Source organism: Hippoglossus stenolepis, chromosome 8 (genome assembly GCF_022539355.2).
Source record: "Hippoglossus stenolepis isolate QCI-W04-F060 chromosome 8, HSTE1.2, whole genome shotgun sequence".
In the NCBI taxonomy this organism is placed as follows: Eukaryota; Metazoa; Chordata; class Actinopteri; order Pleuronectiformes; family Pleuronectidae; genus Hippoglossus; species Hippoglossus stenolepis.
Window position 1 is genome coordinate 15880266 of NC_061490.1, and position 20837 is coordinate 15901102.

A 20837-nucleotide genomic window follows, 5' to 3' on the forward strand; every position below is an offset into this window, starting at 1 on the left:
TTGTGTCCCAGTCAAAGTTATGGTCATTAAAGGATCATTCGGATGTTTCCAATTTCTTTTCTTTTTATTTCCTGCAGTATGAAACTCTCATCATTCCACTCCCTACAGAACAGTGAACATTTATGCAGTATTTATATTTCTTCAGGCAACAGCAAACTTCATAGGACATGAGACCTAAATACACAGTATTTTCCCATTAATAATAATAATAAGTTTTTCTTCTGAATTAGGTTTTTCAGAATGCCTGGCATTTGGCAGCCAACTCCAATTCTGATACATGGAAACAAATTAAGCCGTGCTTCAAACGTTAACTTAAGGATGAGTTAACCAAGTGCAGTAAAATACAGTTTGTAGAAAATAGGATAAAACAAGAAACACCTGTATGGTCCTTTATATTGATCATTTGAAGATAATTGCCGTTCACATTATGTCTAGAATATAGTGAAAACAGTTCCAGCCATTATAATTCATTTTCCTAAGAGAATACATATTGATAGAGATGGAGAGACGAGTCTTAACAATTACAGAAAAGAAAATCTTACCATGCAAATAATACATTTTTATATCTTAGAAAACCAAATCTCTGCACCCACTTTTTTATTTTTGTAACCACAAATATTTTTAAATTTAAAGTTATCCCTGTATTATCTAAACTACATCTTTAAACTAATCAAGACTTTATTATTATATCCTTATTTATTACTGAGCATCTATCTTTTTACTTATGGTTGATTTATTAAGTGCCAAATATCAGTTTAGAGCGGTTATGAGCAGTAACATTAGCAACATCAGTTTCTTTGATTTCTGCTACATTTAGATTCCTTTCATTTACTTAAACTCTGTTTATAAGTGTGTTGCCATATGAAGAATATTTTGTGTGCCGCTGCCGCACAGCTCAAGGTTGGTTTATTGTGATGGGACACTTTGATCCCTGTAGGGAATTTAGTCTTTCACCCCTTTCATAAAAAACATTAGTCTGAGTCAGTGTTGGTGGTGAAACATTAGTAAATAATGTACGTAGTCACATGATCTTTTCCATTAACAAAGATGTGGTTTAACACCTTACTATTTAAGTTTCGGTAATCATAGAGCAGTTGACTAGTTGCAAATGTTACTTGTGTTAAATAATGAATTTCAGCTGTATTATTTCTTGATGCTTTTTTCACTGATTTCTGAAAAGTTGTTTTGATATATTAAATATAACATTGCAAGCACAAACACCTGCTGAGCAGCAGCTGCTTTGGGCAGAAGCCAGAAAAGTGCTACAAGGACAGATGTGGTACGATTTTTAGCCAGTGCATTAAAACCAGGACTACAGACGAGACTGGGTGACTCAATAGTCAACTCTGAATTTGTACGTGGCACTTGCTGTGAATATTAAGGGACATGTGTGTTTCGACCATCTACGCAGAAAGGCCAACAGGAGTTTAACTCGACAGCTTCTCGCCTGAGGAGTTCGGTCTGTAGAAGTGCCTGATGGGTCGGCTCATTAGAGATCACTCAAGCACTTGAATCCCTCTCAAGTTTCTCGTTCAGCTAAAACCAGGGAACACATTAGGTCTTAACTTCACAACGAAGGAAAAGCTGCTTTCAGCATGTGGACTTTTATGCTCTCTTGTACAATTGAAGAGTTTTTAATGTTTTGTATGCCATATTTTTTATTATTGACAAATAAAAATTGGAAAAACAAATCTCTGAACATGAGACTGTTTTCTTACATTGTTTGCTGTCAGTAACGTAACGAGTCGATTAATATATAGAACCGAAAATTGAAACACTGGTAAACATTTAAGATTAGTTTAGCAAATAAGAAGCATTAACTCCAACCTTGTGATTCAAATACACATATATATGTCATTTCTGGACTTTTTTCTCATAGGGTTGATTGAGTTGGTCATACTTCATGTGTCTTTGAAATGAATTCCCACTTGAAAATTATCTTCTCATTCATCTCCTCTTGGTTAGCTTGGTAGGGTTGTACCTGAAGACGAAGACACACACACACACACACACACACACACACACACACACACACACACACACACACACACACACACACACACACACACACACACACACACACACACACACACACACACACACACACACACACACACACACACACAGAGAGAGAATAGTTTATCTCATAGGTCTGTGCATGTCATGATGGGCTTTTAACATTCCTAATGGATCATTCTTCTATGTCCTAAGAGGCATTTTGCACAAACAATAAAAACAGCCCAACTTAAGCGCTGTAAAACATAGACTGTGTTTGAACAGCTTAAAGCAAACAGGCTTCCTATAAACCACGCCTGGAAGCTTCAGTTATACCGACCAAAAAAAAATAAATAAAAAAAAATACCGGATTGTTATCTTAGCAGCAGAGTCTGTTCCCCGGCTACGCATGACTGACTGAGCAGGACTCAGTGATCAAACAGCTCAGGCTTGACACACACTACACACACAGACACAGACACACACAGACACAGAACACACAGACACACACACACACACACACACACACACACACACACACACACACACACACACACACACACACACACACTCTCTCTCAGACTGTCTCTTTTCTGCTTAGTCAAAGAAAACACGGCGACAGCAGCAGCATCGGTGGCTTACATCACCTGTTACCCTGGCAACCGCTATGACGAAATAATTACTACGTCCTGATTGGTTAAACTGTTTCTACAGAGGCTCCATATCCATAATTCTCAGTTAATTAAGCTGCCTGCACCTGATTATAATGACTGAGGCTGTACAGACTTTGAATCTCTATTTTAATCTCAGCGACGGATCAAGGAAGACTAACACAAAAGTCACAAAATACACAGTTTAAGCTAAAGGTGTTATTTACCCAGAACCCTGGGTCGGCAACATATATATCTCCTTTACATAGAAATTAGTTCTCTACATATGCATGATTTTCGTTTCGAAGATCCATCCATTCTTTCTTGAGAAATTTATGAAAATGTGGAAAACACAAGGTTATTGAAAGTGAAAAAACAAATACTGGATGGACATGATGAACCAGATAACCTCCTTGGTGGAGGTAATGATAGGATGTTTGATGATAAATAATTAATGATAAATCAGTATAATACATGAAGGAAGGAGCCACTATTTGACTATTGTGAGAATCCCTGAATGACAAACACGTGACTGGTCCTTCACATACTTGAACCTTTACTGTGGTTTTTAGGTTTTTAAGATGAGGGAAACACAAAGTGACCTCACATCTTCCGACAGAAAATGAAATCCACTCTCTCACCTGAAGAGGTCGTCTCCCACAGTCTCGTCCCGTCTGCTCTGACGCTCTTCCTGAAACAAACACAGACTCAAGTCATGAGTGCAGGGCTCAGACAGATCGCTGACAGAAAGAAGTCCGACAGAGTGACAACCATTACCTCAGCTGCATCTTTCAGCCATTCATCCAGATCGGAGTTCTTGCCCCTGCTGTGAACCAGCAGTTCAGACCCTCCGATGATGTGCGGCGAGCTCTCGGCACCTGGTACTTGGCTCTGCAAATACACACACACGGGAAAAAAGGAGCCTGTGTATGAGGCAAAATTCTTTTTTTGTGGATTTATCTATGGATAAGGGGATATTTTTACCTTCACCAAGGAGGTTATGTTTTCATCTGTGTTAGTTTTTAAAAAATGTAGCTGTAGAATTTGCATGATTAGTGGAGGACAAAATATTTAGACTACATAAGTTGGCACGCATGCAGCTACAAGCATTACATGGTCTGCTCTGAGTTTTCTAATTGAATCAAGTAGCGTTTCTAAATTCTAAATGAGGATTGCCTCATAGTTCTGACCTTGCGGAAACATTTGAAGTTCTTTGCGCAGCCGTTGCTGAGCATCTGCTTTGGTTTAATCTTTGGAGGCGCGGACATGGTGAGAGATCGAAACTCCACTAACACCAGCTTTTTAGGAAGGTCTTCATCAACCCGGGACTCCTGCAAAACAGCACAGCTTTTATCAGATGGGCAAGAGCTAGAAAATGAAGCTTATTCAAAGGGAGGAAGAAACAAAACAGTGACATTTGGAGCCATTTTCCCAGGACTTACTTGCACCTCTTGTTTAATGACGACTGCTTCCAGAGGCGTCTTAGTCTCTTCTTTGGGCTCAGAATTTTCTCCTGTGAGTAGTTCAATATCCTTCAGGAACACAAAGGGCAGAAAATGAGCAGTAACAATGGAATATAATTGCATTTAAAACCACTATATTATTGGATGAAGCTTGAAAACTGAGAGTAAAAACTCTTCACTTCCTCACCTCAATGTAAGACGGTTCATCCTGCTGAACGTTTTTACTTTGAATGGACTCATGATTAGTTGTTGTGTTTTCTGAAGGATCAACCTTCTCCTTCTTGATGGAGACAGGAAACTGTTCGGATGGTTTGCTCTGGTTTTTGTTTGAACCGGACTTGTTTTCCAGTGGCCGTCTGTTGGCCTCACTGTCTTCTGCATGGACACGCTGCTTCTTGCTTGAAGATGGAGCCTCCTCCATGTTAAAACCTTGTCTCTGTCCAGTGGAACTTTGCCATTTAGGCTGTGCGTGCTGCCCTTGTTTGCTTGAGGGTGGCTCATCGAAGAAATCCATATCTTCAGACATAATAGACTCCAGTTCGTCCATCTGTATCTCTGCTTCCATCTCCTTCCTCTTTCTACCCTGTGGCTCCTCCTGAGCAGCGTGGGAGACCCTGTCCTCCGACCGTCCTGCGAACAGATGAGCTCCAGACCCCAGTGGAGTCTGAGATGTGGCTGCGGGAAGTCGCGAGGATGTTTCTTTGGACGTAACTGAGGTGTTCAGTGCTGGCATCCTGCTGATGGACGATGCCTGTACAGGCCGCTTCGGCTCTGACATAACTTCAGAGAAATCATCGTCCAAAGGCCTTGAAGAAACGACAACACAAATAAATTGGTGCAACACAGGATCTTCCGACACATGTTATAGATGTGTTTCAGCTGTTTAATTCGAATTTTCATCTCTCGTCAGATTTTGTTACAGTTTTTTCCTAGTATGTGTCTATGGCTAATATGACTCATCATTCAACCTTATCCCTATGTTTTCTAAACTGTAAGGATTACACAATCCCATCAGACAAAAATATGGTTATTGTCATTGGTGAAGTAGTTTACATTGATTGATGTAAGAACTGCATCACCACAGATAAAATATGCAAAAACGCTGGTATTGAGGTTTACCGTTTCTTATTGGATGGCTGGAAGAAGCTCGTCAGAATCGACTGTTTCTGTGGGGAAACTTGTGCAGGAGTTTTTAGTTTCTGAGGCTTCTGTGGAAATGTCTTCATGCCACCATTGGTCCAGGAAGTGGATGGTTGGGGCCTGATGCCACTAACCCCTGCAACTGCAAAAATATTGAGTTTTAAGAATATTTTATAAAGCATTCCAGGGATTTAGAGATTTAAGAAACAGTTTGACTCTTTGTAAATATTTTGACTGTACCCAGTGCTGATTATTTTAGCTAAGCATAGAGACTTAGAATGGGGGGGGCTCTAACCAAAGGTAACAAAATCCACCTACCAGCACCTTTAAATATCACGTAAATAAACATGTTGTGTTTTTAGTCACTGGATAAACATATTTCATATATTTTAATTCAAATTAACAGGTAGACCAAGTGAAATGTCTTAGGAAGAAATACGATTAGTTTCGTAAAGATTGTATATTAATAAACAAGCAGAAAGCTGCTACTGGACTAGTATCTGTATATCTCAGACGTACGGTCTCTGAATCAGTACAAAGACAGTAATAGCAGAGTGGTAAATGCAACAGTGCATCTGTAATTCATTCTTGCTGCTACCTGTCGGTTTGGACTCAGGCTTCTTCCTCTGTGAGTTAGTGTTTTGAACAGTGTTATGCGATGAGCTCATTGTTTCAGCCACGATGCTCGGAGCGGACGTCCTCTCCGCGATGACTTTGGATCTATCGGGTTTCTTCTCAGGAGTTTCTCCTACTGCCGTCACCCCAGTCACGTTACATGGAGCCGACCTGGCAAATGAAAATAACACACATCAAACAGGGCTTCTGGAATGGAAGTTTGACACGACGTTGATGAGTGTGTGGCGGTACCGTTCGAAGGGCTCCGTGTTCACTGCATATGCTGTGATATTTTGTGTGGCAGCCGGTAACACAGTCTCGTCCACCGCCAAGCTCTGTGACAGCGAAGCACTCGGGATTCTGGGTTTCACGTTTGGTGTCGACTCTGAAACACAAACAGAAGATTGAAAGAACAAAAAGAAATGAAACAAAGAAGTCAATAATGAGTGCTTCCCTGTCTGGTCCTCCACCTGCGTCTGGCTGTAGACTGGATGGATTGCAGTACTTGTCACAGGAAGCAAAGATGGCAGCCAATCCGATCTCAGACTCTGTGATGACTCGAAGGCCTTTTCTGTGTCAGTGGAAAAACGAAAAACAACTATTAAAAGAAAAAAACACACACACTCCGAAGTAGGGCTGCAACTAACGACTATTCTGATAGTCGATTATTGAAACGATTAATCGACTAATCGGATTATGAATCACACAAATTCTCAATTGCTCTTATTTAGCCAACAGCTTTTAAATTTAGCTTGAGGTTGTTCGCGGCATGTGATGACTGAAAATAAAGACAATAAAGATCGATACTTCATTCAAAAATGTATTTTAATAAACTTTGCTGCATATTAGGGTATTATTGATATAAAGACAAAGAAAAATCTAGTTTTTGTCCATTTAAAACCAAGGACAGGCAAAGTGCTAATATAATTTTTTTTGTTTAAATTCAAGTTTCCCTTTTTCCTGTGAACCAAGAACGGGCCAAGTGCCGATACTAAAAATAAATTAAAAATCAAGTATCCATTTTTTCTGTTAACAAAAGGACAGGGAAGGTAGCAGCAATAAAAACATCAACAAACGAAACTAGTCTTCTTCAGACTGCATAATTGTGATTAAAAGAGACGTTTGTCAGGCAATAGGATAACATTACGCTTTTAAACTCGTTAAAAACAAGTTTAAACCATGTTTTTGTAATGGATTCTAGAATCCTGCGCACAGGTATATACGTTTATATAGCAAGCTAGATAACAGGCTACTTTACTGAGGCGAGTCTGCATCGTCTACGTTACGATGTCAAACGTGCCTCCTCTTCAAATGCTCGTGTCCTGCTTCCATGGAAAGATAGGTCCGCCTTACAAATATTGCAGGTAGATTTTTTTCGGGCTATGTTGAGGGTGAAGTTCTCCCATACTTTTAACTTTCTGGTACGCGATGGTGTTGCAACGGACACCGCCATTGGTCCATGTTTTGTCGCTATTGCACATGCGCGACTTTAAGAGATAGGAAGGGAGCGAGATGGCTCACTCCTCAGCTACTTCCATCAGCACCTCCGGTAAATCGACGCTTAGTTCAGCTGCACGGCACGAAAACCACGCGCTATGACGTAACCAACGAATCATCGACTATTTTTGTCATCGATTTTTGTGGACTACGTCGATTAATCGTTGCACCCCTACTCTGAAGTAATTTTCTATTAAAGCACATGAACATTTGTGCAAACCTTTGAACAATGTTATTCACTGAGGTTGCCCACTCTGTGGCAGAGGAAGACAGCAGGGTTTGGGAGCTGCCTGTTGTGATGTCGACCACACAGCTTTGTGGAGACTCCAGCAGGTCCCGGGGCAGATCGCCCTCCTCCAACAGCCGAACCTTTCCTTTTCCAAAACTCAAGGCTCCACTCAAACGCTTCAGCTGCAAATAACATAGAACAGAAGCAACGTTGTTCTCAGAGCCTAACAACAGTATTAAGTTACCACAAAGGAAGAAGTCAACCAACCTGTTTGGCGCTGAGGAACACAAAGGTCTTCTCGGTAAAAAGCTGTTTGCGAGCTGGAATCACTCCAAGGTTAACTTCCTCTTTAATGAGACTGGGCTCATCGATCTCAGGGATGAAGCTTAATGACAACGAAGAGCACAGATGAGATACTGTTTGTTTCAGGGCTGCAGGTGATGCGTTCCCTGATGGACTGTGTCGTACCTCTCGGCTTTAGGCGGTGCCAGTTTTTGCTGCACAGCTTTGTTGAACACCAAGAAGAACTCTGGTGTCACGATGGGACAACAGCACAGCACGGCAGAAATGGTCTAATTGGGAAAAACACACATGTGAGAGGCTATTCAGGGACGAACACATTCACACATTTGTGTACTCAGACTGGGTAAAAACAATCATGTGGTCTTCATGAACAGAAATGACCTTTGTATCTATTTGCATAGAGAGCAAGTAACAGGGGTGAACACACACATAAAAAGCTGTCCACTTGTGATCGATCTCCGAGGACGGACGTTAATACCAGATCAGAACAGGACCATAAATTCTGGTTCTAACCTTGATGGTGACTTTAACAGTGGGCATAACCAGGTGTGTGCAGTCCTGAGTCCATGTGTTGACCGGCTTTCCACCCAGAGCCAGCAGGGCCTGAGAGAGTGACCTCTTGCCATCACTGTCCAAACATGATGAACACACCACTGGATTCTGATGCTCCACACTGAGAGGGAGACGTGTAATGCAATAGATTCAAAGACAAGTTAATTAATAACCCAATCGTGGCTCGGTGATGTAGACAACACAACAGACCAGGTTTCTGTTACATACCTGAACTTGCTGTTAAAAGCCCCAAATGTTACATAGTCCCCTGACTTCAGGTTAACTGACGTGTTCTCTGTCAAACTCTTGCCGTTGACAGAAGTGCCGTACTTGGAGGTGTCTTTCAACGTCAGGGTCTAAAAGTAAAATACACAAGACAGACCCATGAAACTGTTGACTCATCAAACAAACCATCCTTCATCTTGACGATCAACAATTAATGTGACAGTGAGAAACTCATCCTTTAAAATAAACCTGAGATGGAAAGTTATCCCATCTCAGAAAATCCATTGAATCTTCAGTGTATGAACTGCAGACTGTGGTGAAACACAGGAAAGGTAAATTGATTTCACTATCAACGGATACAGAATAAATATTAGATGCTCTTATTATTTTAATGTATATTGACCTAAATTTGTAAAAAAATGTATCAAGAAATAAAAATAGTCTAGAATGTGTTTTTTAGTGCGTGTTTATTCTGCATTTTTATTGCTCAGCAATTGTTTCTGGTTTTTAAATTAACCAAAAATAACAATTGCAACCACATTTCAGACATTTTACAGCTTTACTGACATAAAACCAGCGCAACAGCACCCCCTACTGGCGTCAAACACGTAAATATTTTCCAAACGAAATCCTTACTTTGCTACTTGGAACATTACTAGAGGGGTTGGGTGCTAAATAAAAAAAATTAAAATATTGATAACCCTGCAAACTATTCAGTCTAATATCAAACTGTTGTCTACTATAAAAAACGATGCACTGTAACACTTATATAAGCAAACTAATATATGACATTAAATCAAATGTATAACCAGAGCTGCACATATTAAGTGGATGCACAGAATGAACTATGACTGATTTCCTGTCTTGCTCTCTCACCTGGTCAGTCAGAGTGAGGTGAGCGTGAGCCCTGCTGATGGACTGGTCGTTGGCAAGAAGGATCTCACAGTTCTTGCGCCCGACCACGTACTCTTTACTGGCCACGAGATAGTGCGTCTCGCCTGTGGGTGACAGAACGTAAGTTATGGACCAGAGCTGTTGATGACACATGACATTTAAATCAAACTAGGAGTAAGTGCTGTGGTCCTTGAGGGAGAAAACGGTAATGTGTCTACAATGGACAATGAACAATGTGCAATGCAACTTTCAAAACAGGGGATGTAATGTCATATGATATTACACTTATATTAATAAGTAATGAGTAATACACAGGGCTTCACTTGATGGGATGATGAAGGAAACACACAATGAAACAAAACATTCATCTGTCCATCCATTATCTGTACTGCTTATACTGTCCATACAGAGTCCTGGTCTATACAGATGTTACTGTCCATACAGAGCCTGCTCTCTACAGATGTTACTGTCCATACAGAGCCTGCTCTCTACAGATGTTACTGTCCATACAGAGATCTGATCTCTACAGATGTTACTGTCCATACAGAGCCTGCTCTCTACAGATGTTACTGTCCATACAGAGACCTGATCTCTACAGATGTTACTGTCCATACAGAGTCCTGATCTCTACAGATGTTACTGTCCATACAGAGCCTGATCTCTACAGATGTTACTGTCCATACAGAGTCCTGATCTCTACAGATGTTACTGTCCATACAGAGCCTGCTCTCTACAGATGTTACTGTCCTTACAGAGTCCTGATCTCTACAGATGTTACTGTCCATACAGAGACCTGATCTCTACAGATGTTACTGTCCTTACAGAGTCCTGATCTCTACAGATGTTACTCTTACTTCTGATCTCAACACGTGTTGTGAGCATGTGGAACTGGGAGAACTGTTGGTCAGTAGAACAGCTGAGGTGAACTTTGAGCAGCTAGCAGCAGTGTTAGCAGTGTTAGCTAACATACGACTGTACCTCCAGGCTGCAGCGGAGTCAGGATCCACATCTTACTGCGAGATGATGACTTTTCATGCGGTAAAAACAGCAGCAGTTCAGAGGAAAGATGTTTATCACGACCACAACTTCCACACAACTATCAACAGGGAGGGCGCGCCAAACGATGACGTAGAAGCCCTGCGCCGCCGCCGCCGCCTTTTCACAATAAACGTCTCTTCCTTCTCATTCACGTGCAGTCAGTGAACTTACCTAATATGAGTTTATTTTCTTCTTTATGTGTGTGCGTGTTGGTGTGTGTGTGAATTGTATACTTAACATTTATACTCTAATCAATCACTCAGTTATTTGAATTATCATCAATCCTCTATCAATGAAACCTTATCTATATAGCTCTTTCCCAACATGTCAAATGCAATTCAATGAGGGACTAATGCAAACCAAAGCAATTCATAAAGTTGAGATAGCAAAAATGTATAATTAACCCTACATTTTCAGTAAAACAAAAAAGCATAAGAGAAACAATATTGCTAAAAAATAACTACAAGTAATTAAACTATGAAAATATAAAGCACTGAGTACTAGCTCCTCTCAGATCCTCTGCAAGGTTGTTTCAGCGACTCAGCATCAGCACATGCTTCACTAAATATAACTAAACCACTAAAACCAATCCAATGACTGATTTTGTGTGGACCAATGTCAAAATGTGTCACCAGATCGGGCATGAAGTATAATTCAGCTGTAGTTCTTGTGTGTATGGTAAAAGGTCACAATGTCTGTTTTGTGCATATGCAAATGATTGTTGATGGGTGTGATCTTATTTGTCCATAGCCAATGTTATCTTTCATGTGGGAAATTATATGATTTTGTAAGTTAAACTGTGTTTAACAGAAGATAACACCCATCAGCCTGCCTGCTTCTTACTACGCAGTGTCACCCATCAGTCCAAATCATAAAAGTGTTTTGATGTCATGAATCATTAAACCAAAAGTGTGCCTTATTTTACTCTCTGAACTTGACTGACCTGTGTTTCATCACATCTTAAAAAGAGAAATTACAAAAGCATGACATATGTTACTCCAAAACTGATTCTCCTAAATACAAATAAATACAAATGCTTTAACGTGGATTTCAGCATGGTCTGTTGTGCAGTTTAGATTCTGGGGTTTATGGCCGTGAGTCAATAGCAGCAACTTTATGACATCAAATAAAACCTCGAGCCTCCTGAGCTTTGTCCGTCTCTGGATTTCCTTGTTCAATGTTAGTTCCTCAGGTTGGAAGAAGTGATTCTGTGTTGCACTGAATTTCATTGTACATCTTCATTCCATGTAACAACAGCCCAGACAATAAGATCACACTCTTTTTCTATTTTTAATTAAACAGACCTGCAGCTTTTAAACAGCTCAGAAGGACACATACAGACATTGCTCTATAAATTATACCACAAGCCAGCACCTTGTTGCTTGTATAATACATGATAAAGTTTGTCGTTGGGATTAATAATACGACAAAACCAGAAATTAGGCATATAGTTTTTATTGAAGCTTAAAACATGAACCATGAATAAATCAGACATTTAAATATAATTATTTTTTAAAGTATGAAATGACATAATGATAGTGATAGGTAATTGTTGAAGCAATCATTTGCAGATAAAATACAATGAAAAATAATATGGTTTATTTATTGAATTCAAAATAAATATCATGCATTACTTTATTGCTTTTTCTGCAAAAATTGCTCAACTCAAAATAAAGGATCATTGTCAGATTTCCACGGTCGACCTGCAGCTGGTCTGAGACGTCCACGTCCCCAGAGACACGGTAGTTTATGATTGGCTCTCATCACTGCAACACTAGTGCAAGAGTCAGGTTTACGGATGATCTCACACCAGTCTGGATAGTCCACAGGTTTAGCCCCCCTGTAGGGAAGATTGGAAAAAAATGAAGATATACACATGCTACATTCAATATGTTGAGTGCTGTTTTCAGTGTATTTAAGTTGTGAAAACAAACTCACTGGTCACAGCATCCGACTCCGAAAGGCTCCATGCAGACACACTGGTAACAGTCACTGGTTACCCAGGTCTCTCCGATCCCGTACACCGCTCCCATGTATTCACAGCTCCCTGACAATGAAAAACATCCGTTACTGACTGTGTCATTGGTAGAAGTATAAATACTAAAATGTTGAATATACTATCTAAATAGAAGCCATCCATTCAAAATATTAGGCTACCAAACACAAAGTACATAGGTGTAATTAGCTAAATGTGTGTTAGATATTAAAAGCAACAAACAAATAGATAAATGAAACAAAATTGAAATGAAACAAAAACATTACTAATGAAAGCAAAAGGAAAAAAAATAAAGCTATATAACATTGTAATGTTGCAGCGATTCAAGATGGAGCATTTTGAGCGACTTCCTATACTGTTGGGTAATATCTATAACTCTGGATCATATGATGTCATCATATGTTATGTTACCTGAATCTGGGGAGTACACACACACACACACACATGCACACAGAGAATTGACGTACATGGATTTCCTGGAGGTTTCCCCAAACCTTAACCATTGAACTTAATTCAAAACCAAACCTAAACATACAGTCTCCATAATATGACTGTTATTCGGGACCCTACGATATGAATAATACCTGGACCACACACAGACCCACACACAACACACACACACACGCACTGTACCTTTGGTGTTGAAGTAGCACTCCCCGCTGTTATACACAGCAAGACATGGCACACTAGCACTCAGGAACACGAGTAAAGTCAAGAGTACTCCTCCTGCTGTATTTGCCATTTCTGAAAAAATAAAATCATAGGTTTAAAAAAGCAGATGAATTAAAAGACAAGAGTCATAAAAAACAGATTTGTTTCTTACCTACTGTGACGTTTTCCCTATGTTGTATAAAAACCCCTCCGTTCTTGTATTTTCTCTCCGTTCTTTTCCTTCTGCTCCTCTTCCTTTCGTTCACCCTCTTCCTCAGATTGTTTTCCTGTCCCCTCTTCCCCTCCTCTGGCTCTCTGTGTTCCCTCTCTTCCACTGATGCACTTTTTCTCCGTGGTCCCAGATATTTATACCTCACCAGCACGTCTTAATGGCCGTGCTCATTTGTACTTTCTTCTATGCTATTTGTCCACCCACCCCCATCCCTCTCATTAGTTCCTATTCCAGGCATTATTATTATTACAATGTTCGTCATGCCCTCTTTTACTGCTCCACAGAAATTGCCCCAGAGTATACAGTGTGCACCCTTTCAGATAACATTTGTCTCAGCGGGTGCCATTTGACCCTATCACTAGATCCACACTAGCCAAACAACCAGCCGGTGACCTATTGTCCTGCACGGGGGCTGCATGTGTGTGCACAAGTAGAAACATGACCCTTCGACCCCTGCTCACGACACACATTCATGTTACTGTGATATTTAATGGAAAATAATGTTTGAGAGCATATTTGAAAAAGATCAATTTATCTAGTTAATATGGTTAATATTGTTATTTGTTATTTCTATACTGTTTTCCAATAAAGACGCGGAGGATGTTTTTGACAATTGTCTTGTTAGTCATTTAACTCATCGATGCACATCAGTTGCTGGATTTAATTTCATGTTATATTGTTAATGAAGCATCATGTGTAGTACACGGTTTTGTATATGATTTTACATGATTCAGTGAGCTTTAGTTTAAATAACCTATTAAAAGTCCCTTTGACGGGATGTGGTTTTTACGTCAGTGTGTGTGTGTGTGTGTGTGTGTGTGTGTGTGTGTGTGTGTGTGTGTTTGAATGCTTATTAGTTAATTTTGTGTGTGTTTTGTGTTGGGGGATGGGTTTCCTTCTCTGAGTAAGGATACGTTTGAATAAACCAACCTGAGCGCTCAGATAACATGCATGTCCACACACACACACACACATAAACAATCGTGTCTCCGTGACTTCAGAGGACATCATGTTGACTTACATTGATTTCCTGGAGATTTACTCTAATCTTAACCTTGCCTAAACCTAACCTTAAATCAGGTCTTTACATTTTTACTTTGTATACTGACTCCTCACAACATGAGTAATACCTGGACCACTCTCTCACACACACACACACACAAACACACACAGAGACACACACACAGACAGACAGATGCACACACACAGACTTGTTTGTCACGTTCGACAAGGTTACACAGCTTTTTTTGGTTCACATTGAACGTATTTACAATAAAAACAAACTGTGCACATGATCTGAAATTAAACGACGATCCCTGAAGAACAGATTTGAAATCACATCTTTAACTGCTCCTCGGCTGCCACTACAAATCACACAAGGGACGACAGACACACACAGGATCACACACTCGACACAGACTCCCTCTTGTGCTGCAGCAACACAGTGTCTCACAGTGGTTCCCATCCGGGCTCCTGTAGTCTATGGTTCAGTATTCACTTAAAGAACTTTAATGCATCCTGTATTGATTTTCCAGTTCCCTTATTGTTGTCAGAACAGTTTTATTAATTGTTATGTACAATTTTGAAACATGATGCATCCCTGCTCAACCCTTCAACAGCATGGAATCAAATCCCAATATAGTTCCGACTAGGAAGTGAGAATGTCACTTGATGATTGTTGGCTGCAACCAGTGGATCCCTACACAGTTACTATGTTGAATGCAAAGCATTTTATTTCTCATATGAGTGCCACTCATTTTCCAGCCAGTGCGCTAACTTGTGCACAACCATTAAATTATAAATGCTCCTTGAAGACTTAATTGACTGGGATAGAGGAGGTTTCATTAGCAAAAGGTCCATAAGGATGTTCCCTATATAAGCTCAGTTAAAGGATAACTATAGCTCCCAAAGTCAGATTTAAAGGAGGATGAATCAGGAATGTGGAAACAGTAATGAAGCAGTGCAGACGATGTTAACACAGTTTCAGGCTTTATTTGTGCATTATAATAAGTTCATCATACAGTGCAATTGGAAAAGGAAACAGAACAGATTTGTTGAGTTTAGCTTGGGAATGAAAAAGGCATAGTAGTACAAGATTCCTGTTGTCATTAAGCTGTGAGGTGTCTGTTTGACAAAGACTGATAGAACAGGATATACGTGCAGGCTCAGATCCCATTGTCTTGTTGTCTGTTAGAGTGTTATTATATAGATAAGGGTGAGAGTTGAGATTATGCTTTCCATTATGATGTTTAAGGTAAGGGTGAGGTTCTGGCAAATGACTTATGTCAATATTGCCCTCACACTTACTGAAAGACAAAAATGTGTGTGTGTGTGTGTGTGTGTGTGTGTGTGTGTGTGTGTGTGTGTGTGTGTGTGTGTGTGTGTGGCAGAGGGAATGAAAAAGCATGCAACTAATCAAACTAGATATTCAAGTAAATTTTTAAATTATCTTTAATTTCTTTTAAATAGACTATTAAGAAAACTGTGATAGCCAAAACATCATTGTTACATTTTTTACTTTTAAATAGTTTTTCTGACATAAGCACTACCACAACTATTAGTACCACTGCAATGACATTTCATAATAATATATTGTTTGCAAAGTTCACCTTCGAAACCATTTTCCCGAACATCTGACCACACGTGTCTTTATTCAGTGGTGAAGCGAAAGGATCAGAAGTCAGTGCCAGACTCTGTAGGAATATGTCTGATATTTAGTTGACATGATGAAGCACAAGAACAACCGAATATCAAACATATCACACAGCTTCCAGCCAGTCAGAGCCTCTGCCGGGTTGAAAAGCCTGTAGCAGGATGAAAGACACAATACAGTGAGAACAAACATGGGAGGGACAGACACACAGAACACTGAAAATATTACACCATTAGTTTGTTTTACACGCAGGAAAAGTTGGTTCCAGAGTACGTGTGCAGTAGGTATGAGATGACCTGAACAGACCTGAACAACCTGTTCAGCACACAAGGGTTATAAGAGAGGAAAGGCCACGAGAGGGAGGGAACCAGAGATCCTGGTGGCATTTCAGGTCACCTCTGCATTCACTCCAGGGATCCATGGTAAACAGTGGATGGGGAAAAGAGGGAAGAGGAGAGGAAAGACCAGTGCAGCGAAACACTTGACTCTTTCAGCAAATCCAACATCACATGCAAATAAAAATATGCAGATACTCACCAGTTCCCTGTTCTCAGTCCGCAGTGCAGTTGGTGAACAAGAGGTTAAAGTAAAGAAATGTGATCAGAGCGATTTCCAGCTAACTGTTACATGAGTGCACAAGCTATGATCTGTGTGGGATTCGTTGTGGGACAGCATTTATATATACAACCCTGTGAGTTTGGGGGGGGGACCACCTACACACACACACACACACACACACAGCGCCCCCCATGTAATTAGAGGTATATTGATCAGCTGCTGTGGCCTGCAGCCTTTCCTCCCCACATTAGACTGATCAATAGATGTGATGTTCATCCTGCTGTCAGCTGCCACACACACACACACACACACACACAACCGTAGATTCACAGTCAAATAACTTATTGCCTGTAGGGAGGGCAAACATGAACGCATGATGGTCACTTCACTTATAGGCACTACTTGTTCCCTGTCACTAATATTCCCGAATACAGCTGCATTTTCCCTCACAACACCCAAATTTACCAAGAGCACCCACATGTGTTAGTAGCACAATTCTCTATATCTAAGTCTGCATTTCTCACCTCTGTGCATCATTGACATATGAAAAAATATGGCAAAAATACTTTTCACCCACTTACAAGATTATGGTTGGACATAGAAAATATATGATAGGCTTTTTAAATATGATGCACCGCTACAGATTAAACTACCCTTCATAAAAGGCTCCTGTGCATCATTGATAACAATCTAATATCATTGAAAGTGGTCATCTCTGTCTAATAAGTACTTTTATTTTCAAACGTTTTCAAAAGTATTTTGCTGCTAAAACTTATTCACTTTTTACGTATTTCTTTTTGAACGAAGGGCTTTTAATTGTTGTGTAAATGTGAAGGTGAACTCAAGAGTCAAGGTGACCTCTGGTTGTCAGGAGGACCTCTGCCTGTCAAGCTGGCTGCTGATGGTACTGTCACTGTGTCTGTGCGTTCAGCCGGCATCGCGTGGGACTCCGACATGTGTTGACTTCACATCAGCACTTTGCATATGATGGTTAATGAAGAAGACAACACTTTCACCTGTGGGTGAGTCAGGACTTTTTGTTTCTAATGAGCACGAAGCAGGTGTAGAAGTTCTCATTGTGAGAATGAGAGCTTATGTCTCGTTCATGAAGAAATCCAGTATCTGACTGAACCAGAAATATCACAATTACGTCAGATTTTCATTTGTTAGTCTCCAGTGAGGAACAATGTACTATTTTTAACAAAAAGCTACATTGTTTTAAATCTACTCACACTCAGATCAGATGCGATGTTACGTTTAATGAACAACAGTCCTCGTCTGTGACATCAGTCAGACTGACTGATGTCACAGACGAGGACTGGGACGAGGACTGTGTGGCGTTAACCTTGTGAGCCTATTGGGGCGGAATGATAGTCCTCTGATTGCCTAATTGTGAGCCCGGGGGAAGTATTTTAATGTCTCCCACATGGAGAGCAGTCAGAATCAAAGCGAGAGATAACAATGTAAATTATAAAGCAATACAAGGAAAATGATTTAGAAAAAAGGGTTAGGGTTCAGAAAATAACCTGGAGCCTTTGCATGACTAAGTTTATTTCTTTCAGGCTAATATTTTACTCCCAAGTCATCAATCGTCTTCTCCACAAAAGGCAAAGAAACTTAGTTTGGTTTGAACTTCAAAGTTATTCTGCCTTGCTGCTCAAATATAGAAACAAAACTAAATCCAAAGGTTCAAGTTGAAGTTTTGTATATGCACATTTATCTGAAATGACTTAATTTGACTTATGCTTGTAATGGTTCAGCCCTTATACAAACAATTAAAATAAAATAAAACATTTGAATTTCAACTTCCTGTCTATGACCATAGAAAATGCTTGTACTCTCAATCAAAACCCTAACCCTGACATCACCACAGATAATTCTCTGGAAGTTAAGATTACTTCATGCAACAAAATGATCACGTATACAAAAAGGCTTTTAATCACAAAATATAATAAATTCAACAAATAAAATAAAAAAAAAACAAATGTGAAAATATCCGGAAAAGTATTTTATAAAGTAGATCATGCACACTGATCATTAGGTAAAGTCATGAACAATATGTATAAGTCCATAATGATGTATGTGCAACAGCTTGAATAATCATATTATTATAGGGAGCCGACCATGAACCTGCATCCCCACCTCTCTCTACCATTAAAATCTCTAATAAGGGCAATATATAAAAATTAATAATATAGTACATTTAGAGGGAGTTGAAAAAATTAAACAGAAACATATTTTCAGGCTAATGCAATGCAATACACTAAACCTACAATTATTATGACTTTTGTAAAAAGTAGATTATTGATAAAAAAAAAAAAGAACACAGGCAAAACATTTTATTCAAAATTCAGACTGCGGCAGAAATGATAAAGTTATTTGTGATGAGCCGGAACACAGACGAACCGGAGCTCCGCCCAGATAACTCACAGAAGTTTATAGGTAGTGACAGAACAAGGCTTTGTGTTGTGATTGGTCAGTCTCTCTCCCTCTCTCTCTCTCTATCTCTCACACACACACACACACACACACCCTGAGGCAGGGTCACTAAGACACAGAGAGGCAGAAAAGGTTAACAACGATTATTCAATACATATACTGTGTTTTCAGCAGCAGAGGTAGAGGAGTTATCTAATAGAGAAACAAAAAAAAAACAAAGGCTGAAAGTGTAACGTGCTGCAGAAACAAAAACCACATGAAGCAAACGTGCACATCAGGGTGCTGCAGAAGTGCAACAATGAAAATGAGACGTTTTTTGTCTCCCTTCACAACCAGTCAAATAGATGACATCACAGAGAGACAGGAGTCACCGACTTCTCACTTTTTGTTTGTCTCACGTTCTGCATGGATTAATCATTACCTGAACAACCAGGATAAAGTTTAGCGCACGAGTGTTACACAACCTCACATCCTGTTGTTTACAGAGCAGTCACACTACATTGTTGAACATAATGAGGTGTGTGTGTCATGTATGGGTAAGCACATTTCCACCAAGGAGGATGTTGATTTACCATTTTTGTGTTTTTATGTGTGGTTGGGTTTGTTTGCATTGCGCAAAAGAACTGCAGGACGGATTGCCAAGATTCATTATGGGTCAGGGATGAGCTCATTCGATTTTGGCGTGGATCTGGATCAGGGAGGCAGATCCAGGAATTAATTTTCCCTTTCTCTTTAAGATTGGGAGATTTTTCATAATTTTCCCATGTGCTCTATTGACTGCTGTAGCATGTCACAACTGTCATTCTACTTTTCTTTTCACTCAGTTGCAAGTTCATCAGTTGCACCCAACCTTTTTAAGAAAGCTATTAATTCAGATGGACGCTGATTCGAAAGCTCCACTTGATTGTGTTATTCTGAGACACATTTCCATATATTTATTCAATCGACCCTCTGATCTAAATGCTGTGGAGACATCTTTAGAAACACCTTTTAGTTTAACTCAAATTACAGCTTCCAACATCCGGTCTATTCCTGCCGCGGGACACAGAGGGTGAGAAAGCCGTAGCCTGGTCCATTTCACAGCCGTGTCTTCTCACATGATCTGATTATAAGCTAGAGTTTGCCGACAGGGATGGGAAAGTCTTTAAAGTTGTCAGAAAAACACGGAATCCCAGATTAAAAGCTGCTAAAACAGCAACAAAATGGACGTTGAGGTGACTTTTAAACTGTGCGCTAGAACATGGTAACCTTCATGAAGGTCAGCTCTACTGCTAGACTGCATTAGTTTTAGCTCAGTGCACCAATAACCGGCAGTGCCCACACGTGTATGGAGAGAGAATGGGACCCCTGAGCACAGACACGTCAAACACTGCGATGGTGAGATAATCCAGATATTTGATTTTGCGTCTCTTTTAGGTGAAGCTGAATTCCCAAATCTGTTGATGGCAAAAAAAAAAAAAAAAGGCTTCTGAACTTTAGTGTTTACTTCACGCAGGAGTAGAAAGGGTGCCGACCTCTGTCCAAAGCTTAATCAATCAAACTAATCTGCTCTTTATGACCATTCGAAGCACTTTACACAGACTAATACTTGACTTCAGAGTGTTTGCCAGGGGGGTAGAGCAGGCCGCACACGAATCAGGAGGTTGCGGTACGATTCCAGGCTCCTCCAGTCTCCAAGACACTGAACCCCAGATTGTGCTCGAGAGC

The 20837-nt window shown here is 40.0% G+C and overlaps 2 protein-coding genes across 2 annotated transcripts; both read right to left on the minus strand.

Annotated features, from left to right (window-relative positions):
- Positions 1–41: 41 nt before the first annotated feature.
- nbn (nibrin) lies at positions 42–10686 on the minus strand. Its single transcript, XM_035163885.2, has 17 exons — positions 10542–10686; positions 9546–9667; positions 8673–8800; positions 8406–8565; positions 8058–8161; positions 7857–7974; positions 7581–7771; positions 6334–6434; positions 6116–6248; positions 5847–6034; positions 5228–5390; positions 4296–4914; positions 4088–4177; positions 3836–3976; positions 3423–3536; positions 3287–3336; positions 42–1981 (listed from the first exon to the last, which is right to left on the minus strand). Exons 1-17 carry the CDS (start codon positions 10570–10572, stop codon positions 1948–1950), a joined length of 2487 nt encoding a protein of 828 aa, XP_035019776.1. The 5' UTR covers positions 10573–10686; the 3' UTR covers positions 42–1947.
- A 1457-nt stretch (positions 10687–12143) lies between these two features.
- Positions 12144–13739, minus strand: msmp2 (microseminoprotein, prostate associated 2). The gene is made up of 4 exons (XM_035164238.1): positions 13421–13739; positions 13231–13341; positions 12540–12648; positions 12144–12441 (listed from the first exon to the last, which is right to left on the minus strand). The coding sequence occupies exons 2-4, from the start codon at positions 13337–13339 to the stop codon at positions 12267–12269; spliced, it is 393 nt and encodes a 130-aa protein (XP_035020129.1). The 5' UTR covers positions 13340–13341; positions 13421–13739; the 3' UTR covers positions 12144–12266.
- Positions 13740–20837: the final 7098 nt, after the last annotated feature.

Coding starts and splice junctions, on each gene's coding strand:
- msmp2 (XM_035164238.1), bottom strand. CDS start 13,339: ATGGCAAATACAGCAGGAGGAGTACTCTTGACTTTACTCGTGTTCCTG. Junction 12,649..13,230: donor GTGCTACTTCAACACCAAAG/GTACAGTGCGTG, acceptor TTTCATTGTCAG/GGAGCTGTGAATACATGGGA. Junction 12,442..12,539: donor GGAGTCGGATGCTGTGACCA/GTGAGTTTGTTT, acceptor TCTTCCCTACAG/GGGGGCTAAACCTGTGGACT.
- nbn (XM_035163885.2), bottom strand. CDS start 10,572: ATGTGGATCCTGACTCCGCTGCAGCCTGGAG. Junction 9,668..10,541: donor GACTCCGCTGCAGCCTGGAG/GTACAGTCGTAT, acceptor TGTCACCCACAG/GCGAGACGCACTATCTCGTG. Junction 6,249..6,333: donor CAGTCTACAGCCAGACGCAG/GTGGAGGACCAG, acceptor TTTGTGTTTCAG/AGTCGACACCAAACGTGAAA.